At 45.8% G+C, this 15997-nt stretch overlaps 1 protein-coding gene across 1 annotated transcript in view; it reads right to left on the reverse strand.

The window, feature by feature from the left end:
• Positions 1 to 577: 577 nt before the first annotated feature.
• gjb9b (gap junction protein beta 9b) overlaps positions 578 to 15997 on the reverse strand; it is a 15924-nt gene continuing 504 nt past the window's right edge. The window contains exons 2-3 of the mRNA XM_056298150.1: positions 2692 to 3156; positions 578 to 1836 (exon numbers count right to left, since the gene is read on the reverse strand). Coding sequence (XP_056154125.1) covers positions 1402 to 1836; positions 2692 to 3081 — 825 coding nt within the window. The 5' untranslated portion in view covers positions 3082 to 3156 and the 3' untranslated portion in view covers positions 578 to 1401. The remainder of the gene's footprint in view (positions 1837 to 2691; positions 3157 to 15997) is intronic.

The raw sequence follows: 15997 nt of genomic DNA on the forward strand, positions 1-15997 counted from the left end.
AATGCTCTTGGCAATACAAAAAAACACAACTTTCTGATTCAGCATGAATGCCCAACACAAATGTTTGACTGCCGGTGTGCTGCATATTTGTCTCATAATATACATTCGGGGTGGTGACTGATTGAAATTATGATTGCAGGGAGAAAGTTTTTATATATGCAGGCCACAACATAGCCAGGACTAAATGAAAAAAATTTGATTTTGGTCTTTTTTTTGAAGCTGTTCTGATGCATGTGGTTCTGGTGCCTATGTTGCTGTAGATGGGTATATATTGGTATTGTTTTCTGTCTTGTCTCTACATCCATTTTTCTCATTGTATCATTTTTTTCTTTTTTTCTTCCTTCCATACACTTTCTAGAGCTACCTAGTGGTCATGCTTTGCACTTGTCACCTGTGAGTTCATTGGCTTTCTGTTCCAGGTGATTGCAATTGGTTTGCATCTATTAAAGGGGCACCTGTGCGTTGAGGTTCACACCCTGCAGAAGGCTGTTGCAGCCCTACTTAAACACACACAAGTATTGTCCATGTTTTTCAGACTTTCACCATGAAATACCCTTTTCCAGAAGAGTGCCTTGGATATTTTTTATTTATTTCTGAACTGTATTATATATTCTCTCATTCAATCTTCATCAAGCTCAGCTTAATTGCTTGTTAAAATAAGAGATATAGTTCAACATGTTCTTGTATTGTTTTTTAAAGAGTCTCAAATAAAGACACGAGTAAACCATTTGTGAACAATTATATATCACAGCAATAAATAGAAAATGTAAAACAAAATAAATTCTGATTTGTTACCGTTTTCTTGAAAAGAAAACGAGAACTGGCGAGGGTGATCGCCCTTTGTCGTCATCGTTAGATGTCATTATAGGCCTCCATTTTATATTCTACCGCTATCAGGGGTTTACATAAAAGGAGACTATACACAAAGGGGGGTTTAAAACCTGTTTGGGGGAGCAAAGAACATACAAAATGCAACTTTTGATAACTTCATACCACAAGTTTTCAAGCGAATGCTCTGTGTTAGTTTTACAATCAAGTTCTTATCATTTGTGGGCAATGCATATCTTCATAAAAATCATTCTATATTCAAATAGCTAGGTGGGATAGATACAGGCACATTTTCTCAGCTATACATATTGCATTCTCATATTCTTTTTTGATAAAACTCCTGAGTTAACAACCCGACCTTTAGCTTTAGATAACTCACACTCGAATTCCAGAGAAGTAATTACGTTCATATTACATTAATATTTACACAGGTTCGTATGGAGATTTCAGAGAGGACGGAGTGGCACGTTCACCTCGGTACAGCTGCTGAAAATGTCTTCCTGTATGATATCATTTTACAAACGACACAGGCCCCCTCCATCAGTCTTCCAACCCAGGTGCTTGTCATATGGTTCATTTTTTCTCAGACGCCCCATCCTCCACCTTGTTATTACTGAGGTTCTGGATGGACGCCGTGTTGGTGGGATCTACTCTGAGCGATGTGTTTGACCTGAACTCTGACCTCGGCCGGGCCAACGGCGAAAGCTCGTGGCTCTCTGCGAACATCCTCTGCTCGGCCTCCTTCTTCTTCCTGAGGAACTTCTGGATGCGTTTGCAGATGAGGTAAATCATCTCACAGATGCACATGAAGATGCAGAGGGCCGAGGAGACCACCATGAAGAGGGTGAAGATCCTCTTCTCTGTGGGACGGGAAATGTAGCAATCCACTACGTTGGGGCAGGGATCCAGGGAGCACTTGGAGAGGCGGGGCATGTCGTAACCTTCGTATACACGGTGAAGGATGTAGAGGAAGCCGGCGTCAAAGCTGGCTTTGAAGATCAGACTCACCTAGAAAAGATAAATGCAGATTAGACTGTTTCATTTTGGGCAGCATGCATGGAGTCAGAGGTGGGCTACCGTCAGAACAAAATACGCTTAATAGTCACTATCATATCATGTTTTTAAGTAAAAAATAAATACTCTTTATTTAGTGATCCCTCCCTTAAATGGCAAGTTTTAGTAAACTGTATGGTATAAAGTATAGTGTATTTGTGGCAATGTAGGTCAAAGGAAAAGGACCCCCCTTTTAGTAAGCTGAATGCAGGCCTGGGTAGGTCTGAACAATACGTTGTTTCAGAATAGACAGTAAGATGCGACGTAAGACACCATGACCCCATCGCTCACGTCATCTGACCAATAACATGACGTAGTCTGATTTTCTGACTTCTTGGATAACCATCTTATCTCCACCTCTAAAATCACCATAATCGTTGCTAGAGGGACAGTTAAACACTTTGCAAATGACACTTTGAAAGTTTAAAGCTGTGTATATCTGGGGAAATTAAGTGGCTCTTATTTATTCTTTAATGTGGCAATGCATATCGCAAAAGCAAAATTATCGTAATGTTGTCGATATTGTTCAGCCTTAACCCTGGGCAGTATTTCATTGGTGTGAAAGGGATGTAAAGGGGTATAATTTGATATATTTCGTCATCCATTCATTCATTTAATAGTTTGGCAAGCAGTAAATTCCACTTTATGTTTCTGAGAAGGTAATTGTAATGCTTTTCATTATCAACTTCCTCTTTAATCACAGGGGAAATGCTGAGGGTCCATGTTTTCCTGTGTGTCACCAGGCAGAATTCAAAGACAAAAGCATGGTTTCAGATGTATTTTTCACCCTGCCCTGAATTTTGTTCTCACCAGGTATGTCCACCACAGACCTCCCCGTTTCTTCCCAGGGTTGGCATACAGGTGGGCACCCTTGTGCAAGGTGGTGTACTTCAAGTCCTTCTTCTCACGATACTTGACATGCCCCATCACCATCAGGGACGGGCAGGTGACGAAGATGAGCTGCAGGGCCCAGAGGCGGATATGGGAGATGGGGAAGATGTGGTCGTAGCAGACGTTATTGCATCCAGGCTGGGCCGTGTTGCAGACAAATTCCTTGCTGTCGTCGCCCCACACCCTCTGGGCAGCTACGACAAACACCATGACACGGAAGACAAACACTATGGATAGCCAGACTCGGCCGAACGCAGTGGAGTATTTGTTGACGCCACTGAGGAGGGCCTCCAACGCCGACCAGTTCATGGCTGCTGTCTGAGAGGTGGAGGAGGCCTAAGGAAACCAGAGAACTCTTCACAGGACCGGGGGAGACGGATCACCCTACAGACACCAACCACCCCCAACACAAACAAGACATAAAGTGCATTAGGGTAAAGTATATTCATATCAAGGTTCATTGGATATACAATTATTGTATACACTTAGAGGTGTAAAACGAACTCATTTCATTTGTCCCAAAAATAACTAAATAAATAAAAATAACACGTTGCTCATCCAAGACTAAATAAGAGAAAGGCCTTTGGATAATTCTAACATTCCTTCATCGGCAGAATAAACACATTATTGCGGGTGGCCGGCCGGGTGGCGTGGTGGTCTATGCCGTTGCCTCTCAATATAGGGCTCGCCCGTTCGAATCCCGGTGTTGCCTCCGGCTTGAGCAGCTTTTATGCCCAGGTATGCCTAAGACAACATTTGCATAAGGGCGTCCAGGTAGTGTAGCGGTCTATTCCATTGGCTGCCAACACCGGGATGCTGGTTCGAATCCCCGTGTTAGCTCCGGCTTGGTTGGGTGTCCCTACAGACTCAATAGGCCGTGTCCGCGGGTGGGAAGGCGGATGTGGGTATGCGTCCTAGTCGCTGCACTAGTGCCTCCTCTGGTCGGTCGAGGCGCCTGTTCAGGGGGGAGGGGGACGTCGGGGGGCATAGCGTGATCCTCACACGCGCTACGTCCCCCTGGCGAAACTCTTAACCGTCAGGTGAAAAGAAGCGGCTGGCGACTCCACATGTATGGGAGGAGGCATGTGTGGTCTGCAGCCCTCCCCGGATCGGCAGAGGGGGTGGAGCAGCGACCGGGACGGCTCGGAAGAGTTGGGTAATTGACCAGGTACAATTGGGGAGGAAAAAAAGGGTGGCAAATAAAATACAATAAAACGAAAACTTTATTAATTTCCGTCTGGAGAGTAAAATGAAACACTTGGCTAAAAACACTATTGTCCTTGAAAGGAAAATACAACCACGCATCATTTTCACCGTCAGCTAGCCTCCAGCTATAGCTGATTTGGTATTTAGACAGGGCTGCTCTCTCAATACCGACTCATTACACATCAATGAGTGAGTCATCATCGGAGCCTCCCTTTTCAACAAAGACAAACCAATACCCTCCACTCCATTAGACGGCTGTTTGAACAGCGAGTCTGAGCAGCCAGCCGTCCTAATCTCCATAATCCCAAATGACAACTGCGTTCTTTGTTCTTCGCAGGACGTTTAAGGAATACAGTCCCGATTCATGAATGCAAAGCGTGCGATGATTGTGCCTTGGTAAAAAAAGGGAATTTTTACCCCGAGGCTTCAATTCTTCCAGTGTGTTAAGACCTCGAAAGTGAAACCAGCACCAGTCACCTGCATGCCGGTGTTGTGCACTTCCGTTCGTGTGTCTGTCAGCTCTTACGTCTGCAGGATAGTGTGTCCGTGTGTGTATTTGTCCGTGGTGGAGTGTGGGTTTGCATGTGCATTGCTGTCTGCCTGTCTTCCACTCTGTATCTCATTCTAAGTAGTTGTTTGTTGAAAGAACAACATGTTTAATTGAAGGAGAGGAATTAAATAGGGACCCACAGTTGTTGGTTTGGGGAGAACTGTAGAGAAGCAGAACAATGGCCGCCAAGATTGACACGGAGGAGAGTGAGGCGAGAGCATAAACACATTTTTTTAAAATAGAAATATATTTGATACTTGATTAAAGTATAATCACGACATGTTTTTGCTAAGATGCATAAAGGCTCAAATTACACAGGGGCAAGTTTTGCATAATTTCAAAGGGGGAAAAATGCCGTTTGTTTCTACAATCACAACCACGCTGAAGAAAGTGCCGCAAGCGTGCTGGTTCTGCAGTGGTCCGTCTCAGTTCCATATCCTTCGGTCCATCAGACTTGACCTCAGAAACACTTTACACTCAATATTTAAACACTTCTGTTGATGTATGGAGCAGTGAAGTTAGTTCCGATACATTCTGTTCCTCACCAGAGAAGCCAGACCATTGATTTACTCAAAGAGCGATGGCCTTTGTGGAATGCAAGCGACAAAACAACTTGCACCAAACCAGACACATTCTGGAGATGGAATATGTCACCTTGGCTGCTTTCAGATGGATAACACGGCCACTGGCCATAATTGTAAAATGAGTTTCAGTGTACACCCTCAGGCCATTATTCCGCTGCCTTGACGGAGTTGGTTCGTGTTGACGAAGACGAATACATGATAGCGTTGAACCAATGAAAACCCGAGGCGTTGAACCAATGAAAACCCGAGAAAACACCGCCCCCAGGGGCAAACGTTCTGCAGTGAGAAGTACGTGCCTTGACGAGACACGAGAGGAAGCTATAAACCGTATTCCACGTTGTGGTCACCAGGCGTGCCGCTTTCTGAAATGGTGACGAGGACGATGACGTCAGAGACGTTCGGACCGTGCTGCTTTTGAACAAAGAAATTGTTTGCACATGCAAAAACACGTTTAAGTCTTTGCGCATGCAAAAATGTGCATGCTAGCATGTGACTCCTACAAACACACACGCACACACACACGCACGCACGCATGCATACGGCACACATTTGGGGTGACATTGAATGAAGCCAGAAACGAAAAAAAAGGAAGAGACAAGCAATAAACCTTGTCTCAGCGAAACAACAAGCTGGACCGTGACTTGTTTTCTTGTTTGGTCTAGACTGCGACGTCGCCTGCGACGCAGACAGCAGCCAGCCTCGTCTATCTCATGGCTACACGTTGCTGTGTTGGTTGCGACACAACAGCCAGGTGTCGCTATATAAAACGAGAAACCAGGACTCCTCAGGCAATGCATTCCGTTTGGTCAGGACATTCCTACCCAGTACGCTGGGAATATAATTGTAGGACATGCCTCTACACCCCCCCCCCCATACAGAAGCTTAACCTATTATGACATTGGGCATGTTTCCAGAGTTGTCCATGTGAGAGAAACCAATGCCAGCCGCGTAGCCACGGGTGGGCGTGGGTGGGCGGCCGCCACCCACTTGGAACCACCGCCCACCCAACCAGTTTGGTCAGTTTCAATCAGCTTCTTTTTTAATGTAATAAAAAAAACTTTATATTACTATTATTCACCAGCCTCCATATATTTCATAAATATATCAATATTTAATTAGGTATTTTATGACCCCACTCCCACCCAATCATCTTATCACGTTGCAAGGCACGTGCTTGTGTCTGCGTAGCTGCGAGATCCCTCAGTGCTGCTGAAGTGCTGTGTGTGCGTGAGTATCGTTTGCTAGCTAGCTAGCTAACTAGCTAACTAGCTTAAGTAGATAGCCTACGTTAAAATGGCCAAACAAAGCTTTCTATTCAATTTTTTCAAAAGACCACGACGTACTTTAGAAGAGGAGGACACGCCTCAGGTCGTCCAGCATGCTTCTGCCACCGAATCCAGAACAACCGTGCCTTCTCCCCCTCCACTACCAGCAGTCATGGCCCCAGCCCACGCACCGGAACTTACCGACACAGGTGCCACTGCTCCATTCGCCCCCACAGACCTATCAGCGGTAGATAAGACAGCTTCTCAACCTAGGCTGCGAACATTACCTGCTACAAGAACGGACAACTGGAACAGAAGTTTGTCCTGTCGATGGTATGAAAGATTTAAATGGATGGAGAATAGCATATCGAGAAATGCTGTGCTTTGCCAACCATGCCGCCATTTCCCCGACGCGGGCGTGGAGGATCGTGTTACGGGTCTAGATAGATCGATGCCATCGGCTATCCACTAGTTTACCTTAGATACACATGACCCGCGCTCAGGAACATGTTACATCACTTTGAATATACTTGGCTGCACTGAGCAACTCGTGTGTGTGTCATTCTTTATAAGATAGCCTACTGAAACATGGTGCCAGAAGTCGGAGAACTTATTTCTTATTTTACTAGCTCGCATGTTTAAGTTTGTAGGCCTGAGTAGGTCACATGTCGGAGGATTCCGATTCAGAGCAAAGTACTTCTGCTGAAGACGTTGTCACAGAGGAGCTAACGCTAGCATTACCGGCGCCGATAGCATCACATACAATGGCAGCTAACGTGAATATTCCACCACCGTCCCCGATGAGCTTCACAGGCGATTGGAGTGTCAATTGGGACATTTTTCGGGCCGAATATGAAGACTACGTCCTCATCACGGGCATACTTGGCAAGGACAAGAAAATACAAGCGGCTACTCTAAGAAGTGTGATGGGAAGTGAATGCAGGCATATTTACCGCCACAATCTGAACCTCTCAGAAGATGATCAAGGGGATCCTGACGCCATACTGAGAGAGTTGGGGAAATACTTCAAGCCAGCAAAAAACACAATATACGAGAGGTACATTTTCGGGAGTTGCAAGCAGGAGGAAGGAGAATCGTTTGATACCTTTGTGACGAGACTGAGAGAGAGGGCAGCAACCTGTGAGTATGGACAGTTGAAAGATGAAATGATCCGTGATAAGATAGTCCTGGGAGTTGCAAGCGAGGCCGTTAGACGCAGGCTGTTGAGAGAGAAGGATTTGAACATGGTCACAGCTATTGACATGTGTCGCGCAGCAGAGCAAACTGACATCCGTATGAGAGCAATGGAGTTTGCAACAACACCGCAGCCGGAGGCAGTGCATGCCGTTGCTAGGCAACCCAGACAAAACCAATGGAAACAGAGCAATCCACCCAGAACAGCAGGAGATGCAGGCAATTGCAAATATTGTGGCAGCTCGCATTCAAGGGGCAGAGAGCATTGCCCGGCCTTCGGGAAACAATGTAGGTCATGTGGGACACTTAATCACTTTTCTAAAGTGTGCTTAAAGAGCAAAAAGGGGCATGCTGAGGGCAAGGTAAACTGTGTGGAATACACAGAAGAACCCCCAGAGCATAGTAATGATGCAGATGATCTGTACATGTTTGAGTCAATCGGCGCAGTGCACACCAAAGGAAAGAAGTGGTTTGTGACTCTGAAACTCCACGACAAGCCACAACAATGTCAGCTGGACTCTGGAGCCACCTGCAATGTAATGGGCTTTCAAGACAAGAAAAGGCTGGCCCCAAACACACCTCTCCGCCCGAGTGACACCAGACTGAAGCTGTATTCGGGGGAAACACTGAGCTCTATGGGCACCTTTGAGACTGACTGTACTGTGAGAGGCCAAACACACAAGCTCTCATTCGAAATAGTGAGGACCAGCCAACATCCTCTTCTGTCAGGCTCCACCTGTGAACGCTTAGGGCTCATGCATTTCACAATTCCAGAGGATGTGCTCAAAATGGAACACACACAACCAGGAGCCCTAACTAAAGAACAGCTTATCAGAAGATACAGTGACGTGTTCAACTCCCCTGTGGAATCCGTGCCTGGGGAGGTCCATTTTGACCTTGATCCTAGTGTTGCTGCAGTACAGAGTGCCCCTCGCAATGTCCCAATCGCAATGAAAGCAGCAGTCAAAGCCCAGCTGGACAAGTATGAGGCTGACGGCCACCTTGCGCCTGTCACAGATCCTACAGATTGGATCAGCAACATGGTGATTGTTAAAAAACCGGAGAAGCTGAGAATATGCATTGACCCTAAAACATTGAACAAAGCCCTAAAGCGCTCTCACTACATCATGCCTACCTTGGAGGACATTTTGTATAAATTGCCCAAGGCCAGAGTCTTCACGTTAGTGGACGCTCGGGATGCATTCCTGCAATGCAAACTGGACTATGAGAGTAGCCTCATGACCACGTTCTGGACCCCCTGGGGGAGGAAGCGGTGGCTCAAGCTACCATTTGGAGTATCGGTGGCGCCCGAGGTATATCAGCGCAAGCAGCACGAGCTCCTCGCCGGTCTGAAGGGCGTTGAGCCCATTGCAGACGATATCCTGGTCGTTGGCTGCGGGGACACAGACAAGGAGGCTGGGGACGACCACGACGTCAAGCTTGCGGCGTTGATGGAACGCTGCCGCGAGGTCAAGCTTCGCCTCGGCCTGAAGAAGTTGCAGTTCAAGGTGGCTGAGGTGCAGTTTCATGGCCACATTCTCTCATCTGCTGGACTGAAGCCCGATCCAGAGAAGGTGAGAGCCATTATTGACATGCCGAACCCAACAGATGCCAAGGGCGTGCAGCGTCTCATTGGCTTCGCTAACTATTTAGCCAAGTTCATGCCTCATCTATCTACTGTCTGCGAGCCGTTGCGACGCCTGTTGGACAAGGACACACCCTGGCACTGGCTGCCTAAGCACGAGGCGGCGGTTCATGAGCTTAAGGCGCTGGCGACAGCCATGCCCGTCCTGTGCTACTATGATGTAACTAAGCCAATCGCAATCCAGAGCGACGCCAGCCAGAGCGGTCTCGGTTGTTGTCTCATGCAGGAAGGTCAGCCCATCGCATTTGCCTCGAGGGCTCTTACCCCCACCGAAAAAAACTATGCACAAATTGAGAAGGAGTGTCTCAGTATCGTCTTCGCCTGCCAGAGGTTTCACCATTACCTATATGGCCGCGACCCAATCACAGCAGAGACGGACCATAAGCCTCTGATCTCTATTTTCAGCAAGCCACTTCTCAATGCGCCCAAGAGACTCCAGAGCATGCTCATGACTCTGCAGAACTACGACCTGAGGGTAATCTACAAACCAGGCCCAGAGATGTTCATAAGTGACACGCTCAGCAGAGCTACGGCTGGATGCTCCGGCAGAGGGACTGCATATCAGCGACACGCTATCTGCTCTCTGCAACAAGAGCAGGAAGACATACAGCACGTGAACCAGGCAGAGTACCTGAATGTGACTAACCAGCGGCTGGAACAGATCAGACGACACACCAACAGAGATGAATGCTTACAGGCACTGAAGAACACTGTTCTCGTGGGCTGGCCAGATGTAAAGGAGGAAGCGCCCCTCATCGCTAGGGAGTACTGGCCCTTCAGGGATGAAATCAGTGTGCAGAACGGAGTTCTGTTCCGGGGGCAAAAAGTCATCATCCCAAAGTCACTCCGCCCAGAAATGTTGACGCGCATACATTCAAGTCACATAGGGGGTGATGCATGCTACCGACACGCTCAAGAGACATTGTACTGGCCCAACATGCAGTCAGAGATAAAGGACTTTGTAAGCAGCTGCTCGACCTGCAATGTGTACGCCCACAATCAGCAAAAGGAGACCATGCTCTCTCACGAAGTACCAACCAGGCCATGGCAGGTCTTGAGCATGGACCTATTCAGCTTCAGACAGAAAGACTATCTCCTAATAGTCGACCACTATTCCGATTTTTGGGAGATTGAGCTTCTACCCGACATGTCTGCAGAGACAGTCATCAAGCGATGTAAGGCACAGTTCGCCCGACATGGTCAGCCAGAGAAGGTTATTACAGACAACGGCCCTCAGTTCACAGCTCAGTTCACACGGTTCGCTTCTGAGTGGGAATTTGAGCACGTGACCTCCTCTCCCAGACACCCGAAAGCGAATGGCAAGGCCGAGTCGGCCGTGAAGATTGTAAAAAATCTTCTGCGTAAGGCCGCGCATGATGGTGAAGACCCCTGGAAAGCCGTGCTTCACTGGAGGAATACACCTACGGAAAACATGGGCAGCAGCCCAGCACAACGCCTCATGTCCCGCCGGTTGAAGACGTCCATCCCGGCGGCAAGCAAGCTCCTGGAACCAGCTGTTGTCGTGGGCGTCACTGAAAAGCTGCGCCACAGGAAGCAACTCGCCAAATCCTTCTATGACAGATCTGCCCGTGAATTGCCGGTACTTGAAATTGGGGAAGTCGTACGGATGAAGCCCCTGCCAGGTGATAACACTGGCCGCTGGAGAGTCGGAACTTGTCTCCGCAGGGTTGCGCCGAGGTCTTATCTTGTGGACATTGATGGCTCCCTGTACCGTCGTAACAGGATCGATCTCAGAGTGGCTGAGCCAGCTGCACGAGCCGCGCACGATCCTGTTGAACCCACTGCGGCACACACACCGGACGGGGATCCAGCTACAGAAACTGTCATTGAGACCCCTCAGGCTGTGTTCGAGCCGAGCCCCATCAGGTCCATGCCCAAGGCGCCATCTACTCCTGTTGGCGCTCCGCGTTCGGATGGACACACTTACACAAGGGTTGGACGGCTGTCTAAACCTCCACTGAAACTCACTATGTAATCTGAATACTGTTGATGGTTGCTATGTGGGAGAGAGGGGGAAAAGAGGAGAAATGTTATCATACGCTACTGTGGTTATTACACTGGTATGGGATATGAAGAGATTTACTGCTGTTGCACTGTTATTGGTTGTTCGTATATGAAAGTAATTTTATTTTGCACTAACTTCATGTGTATGTGTTTATACTTGGAAAAGGAGGATGTTACGGGTCTAGATAGATCGATGCCATCGGCTATCCACTAGTTTACCTTAGATACACATGACCCGCGCTCAGGAACATGTTACATCACTTTGAATATACTTGGCTGCACTGAGCAACTCGTGTGTGTGTCATTCTTTATAAGATAGCCTACTGAAACAGATCGTTCATTAAGACTGGTTTCAATGACTGGAGACACATGAGCCAGTTATGTTCTAAACACGAAGCCAGCTAAGCACATTCTTCTGCAGTGGTCAAAGCCAAGGCCTTTAGAGAAAGCCACGAGTTAGGATGAGGAAGTATCCTTAATCAGCTCAATAGGGACGCACATGCAGCCAATGTGTCCTTTATTGAAAGGAATCGAGCACACATCAAAGTAATAATGGACACTGCTTTTGTGTGCCAAGCAGGACATACCATTACGTGGCCACCGCGAGAACGAGGAATCTCTTAATAAGGGCAACTTCCTTGGAATTTTCAAATCCATATGCAGTTATGATCCCGAGATTAAAAAGCGACTAGACCAGCTCCCAAAAATGCGACCCTCATGAGCCCTGATATCCAGAATGAACTACTGGAAACGGCTGCGTCGCTCCTTCTCAGCAAGATTAAAGCAGAGCTACACCAACAACCGGAAGCACATTTTGCCATTTTGGCGGACGAATGTGAAGATTTGTCTAAACCAGAACTAGTTGCTGTTTGTGTAAGATATCTTCACAAGGGCGCACTGAAGGAGAGAGCAGTCGGGTTTGTTGCAACCGGGGACATGACGGCGAATGGGATCTCTGAAAAAGATTTTGGAGGTGTTGACAGCACTAGAACTGGACCCTGCCTTGTGTGTTGGACTCCGTTTTGATGGGGCCGCGGTTATGTCTGCTAGTCGAGGTGGGGTTCAGACAATTTTGAAGGAAACTTTCCCCAAAGCAATCCATGTACACTGTAACTCACACCGCTTAAACCTTGTGCTTTGTACGGCGTCGAAGGCATCTCCTAGCGTGGCCACTTTTTTAGAAATGTTGAACAGTCTGTATCATTTCATGACTGGAACGAACCGGCACACCATATTTTTTAGAAATTCAAAAGCAACTGCACCCACACAGACCGTGTCTCGAACTGGAGAGGTCCACTGACACCAGATGGAGCTCAAAGTCTGGCTCAGTGCATAAAGTTTTAACTCTGTTTGACGCAATACTGGAAACTCGCTGAATTCGCTGATAGCGCAGGTCAGAAAAGTTGACGCACATTCTCTCCTACAGCAAATGCAAACCAAAACGTGTGTTCGTATTAGTCACATTTTCCAAGTTATTTGACGCCAGTGATCTTCCTACCAAAGGATTACAACCCCCCCCCTCTGCCAATCACAGATTGCGTTGATTTTATGGAAGGCCTTAAAGACACTTTCAGTGCTTTCAGAGACAATTCTACCGGTGATTTTGATAAAGTCTTCAAGCTTACTGAGGAGTTAATGGCCAAACATGAAATCTACAACTGGGATGTCACCATTTCCCGAAACAGAAACCTGCCAGCCAGGTTTGGGGACGCGCACGTCACATCTATACACTGGGGAGAGCAGCATCTGTTAGGAGCGACTCGGATCTACGGGCATTATGGAACGAGATGTTGGACCGACAACTTCAAGACCTCAGCAGCCGTTTTCAGAACGACTCATATGGGATAGTGAAGGCCTCCGCTGCCTGTCTGCCCCGATCGGACTCATTTGGTCAAATGACAGCGATACTGCCACCCTGCACACATTATGGTATTTCTGTGGAGGATGTAGAACTGACTGGTTTTGTACACCAGTTTAACCGAGGGTCGTTCCTCATCGAGGTTCTTGACAGCTGTCCTAAAGACATATTTCCCAACATGAACAGTCTCCTTCGAGCCATCATCACTCTGCCCATTACGAGCTGCACAGTAGAACGTCTTTTCTCGACTGTCAGTCTGATCAAAACGAGCAACTGGGCGTCAGTGCTCACAGGCCGCCTGAACAATCTGCCACTGCTCTCATTCGAAAGACAACTGACCATCATTGGATTATGATGAAATTATTTTAATGTTCAACACCAAGCCACGTCGTCTTGTGCTGTGATTTTGACAACAATGGTAGGCAATAATATGTTCTTGTTCTTATGTAGGCTACTTGTAAGTTTCTAATACCTGTGTATAAACATAGTAACGCTATTGTAACTATACAAGTATATACATATATAATTCATATTGTACTAAACATTGGCTTGTGTAATTACAAAACTGGCGATCACAAAATACATGTTATATCATGTAACCATTGTTGTTTTTGTTCTACACTACTTGCCGTAGGTGTGTGAGCAATGCATGCTGGGAACCCGGATGTTGGTTTTAAAAAAGTTCATTGAAGGCTCCGAGTAAAGACCGGCGTTGATTGTAGCCCTGTGTCTGAGTGATTTATTGGTTTATGAGCAGAGTCATAAAAGTGTCCCCTGGATATAAAAACTATGTACTTGCACAAAGGCTACATTGTAGTTATTATGTATATATACACATAGGCCCATTAGAGAAACTTAATTTGCCCACCTAGTTTCATGTACGCCCATACACCAGCAAATTTCTGGCTACGATACTGCAATGACCCTAAGTCGTTTTCGCTTAAATGACGCAAGTAGTATATGTAGACCTGCCTGAACACCGTGTCAATACAGCTCTCAGTTGTAAGGGGAAACCCCCCTACCGGCATCCAATAAGGGCGCCACCGACATCTATCACCTTACGTACACAACCAGTCTTTTTAGCGGTGTGACAGATGTTTGGCTGCGACAGGCTGTTCAGGCTGAACGAGTTCCACATAGCTTTCTAATCCCCGAGCCTGTGCGTGTGTACGACCAGCCCCGCCAGGTTCCCAGCAGCGGGTAGGCTGGAGAAGTACCTGCAGTTTAAATTTTCTTTGTTTCTCTTTCGTATCTTCTCTCTTATCCCTCTCCTTTCTCGCTGATGCGTTCAGTTGCAGTCTCGCCTTTTACCCTTCATCACATTTTCCTATCATCTAAACCACTTTCAAGACAAGTAAAGACAATTAAGAGGAGTTGAAACCCGCAAGCTACACACGTGTTGTTGTCAGGTGGCTACATATTACATAATCTGTTTGTATGTTTTGTTTTTTGTTTTTGTTTTGTTTTGGGTTTTTTGACAGGTTTTCCAATCATGAAGATCTGTCATAACCTCATATAAACAAGAGTTCAGCTTCTTCTTTTGCCTACAATCACAGCAGACACAGATTCTGCATTCCTTTCTTTTATGCATACATTTATTGCATATCAAAATAGTTTATTTTTTTAGCACAAATGCTCATAAATGTGTTTTATTATTTTTACTTGATTATGTATGTACATCACTTTGTAACTCTCTTTTGAAAAGTGTTACATAGATAAAATTATTAGGGTGAACTGCTTTGCAGTTCTTTCTTTCTTTCTTTCTTTCTTTCTTTTTCTTCCGCCCAGTTTTTGACACCTTGTAGCTCCTTCATACGTTTAGCTACTGAAACCACTCAACTATCAAAATGTTCAACTCATTAAGGACATTATTGCTCCCCTTTCAGATTTTTCATACCTTTTGAACTTTTTTAAATATTCAACTTTTTTCAGCCATTTTTTGAATGGGAGTCAATGGGGGACTTTTGCAACCTTTCCACCTCTTTTACTCCTTCATACTTTTAGCCACTGAAACCATTCAGGTATCAAAAGGTTCATCTCTTTAAGCCCATTGAGGCTCACATTTTGGTTTTTTGAAATCTTTTATACTTTTAGACACATTGAGCTTTTTCTACTTTTTCAAAACAATGGAAGTCTATGGGGAAAGGTTGAAACCCTCATCACCTTTGAACTGTATCTCCTCTTTCATTTTTTTGAGCTAGAAACCCCATTTAAAGCTTAAACAGTTGAGGACATTCAGCTCTTTCAGAATCCTGTTCAGATTTTAAAAATATTTTATAGTTTTTGAACAATTCGGCTCTAAAATTTAGCAATTCTGCCATACACTTTGCCTGTTAGAATGTTCAGTCCTATTGTGACATCACCTATCAATTGGTAGGTAGGGTACAGTCACAATTTTTCTAGCGTAATGAGACCATCCTTTCCTCTGTCAGGAATGATTTCCAGAACTCGTCAATTTACAATATTCATCTACAGTTCTATTTTGGAAATTCATTTCCCTATGATTATACTTTTTAATTTCACAAAATTCAGCTTTTTACCTCGTACAAAGTGATGTAATATGTTGTTTTGTAAATTTGCAGTGAAAATAGTAGGCTATTTAACATGAGATATATGTGGGACCATGTTTGAAGGGGACATTGATGTCACGTGACAAATAAAGACCATTTCTTCTAATGTACTGTAGCTCTTTTTTCTTCTTTTAGAAGAACAATGTTCAGGTCAGGTTGTGCAGCTCAATGACCTAGGCCTACTTGGGGTCTCTTTTACCAGCGGGGGTCACATACGTATTTCAGACTATTAAAACCTTTTCCATACATAAACCATTGCTGCAAATGCTTGCAAGTTTTGCTACAGCCTTGTTGTGTGTGTTTGTAATGGGACTGGGAGAACTTTGAA

This window comes from Lampris incognitus, chromosome 18, assembly GCF_029633865.1.
Source record: "Lampris incognitus isolate fLamInc1 chromosome 18, fLamInc1.hap2, whole genome shotgun sequence".
Lineage (NCBI taxonomy): Eukaryota > Metazoa > Chordata > Actinopteri > Lampriformes > Lampridae > Lampris > Lampris incognitus.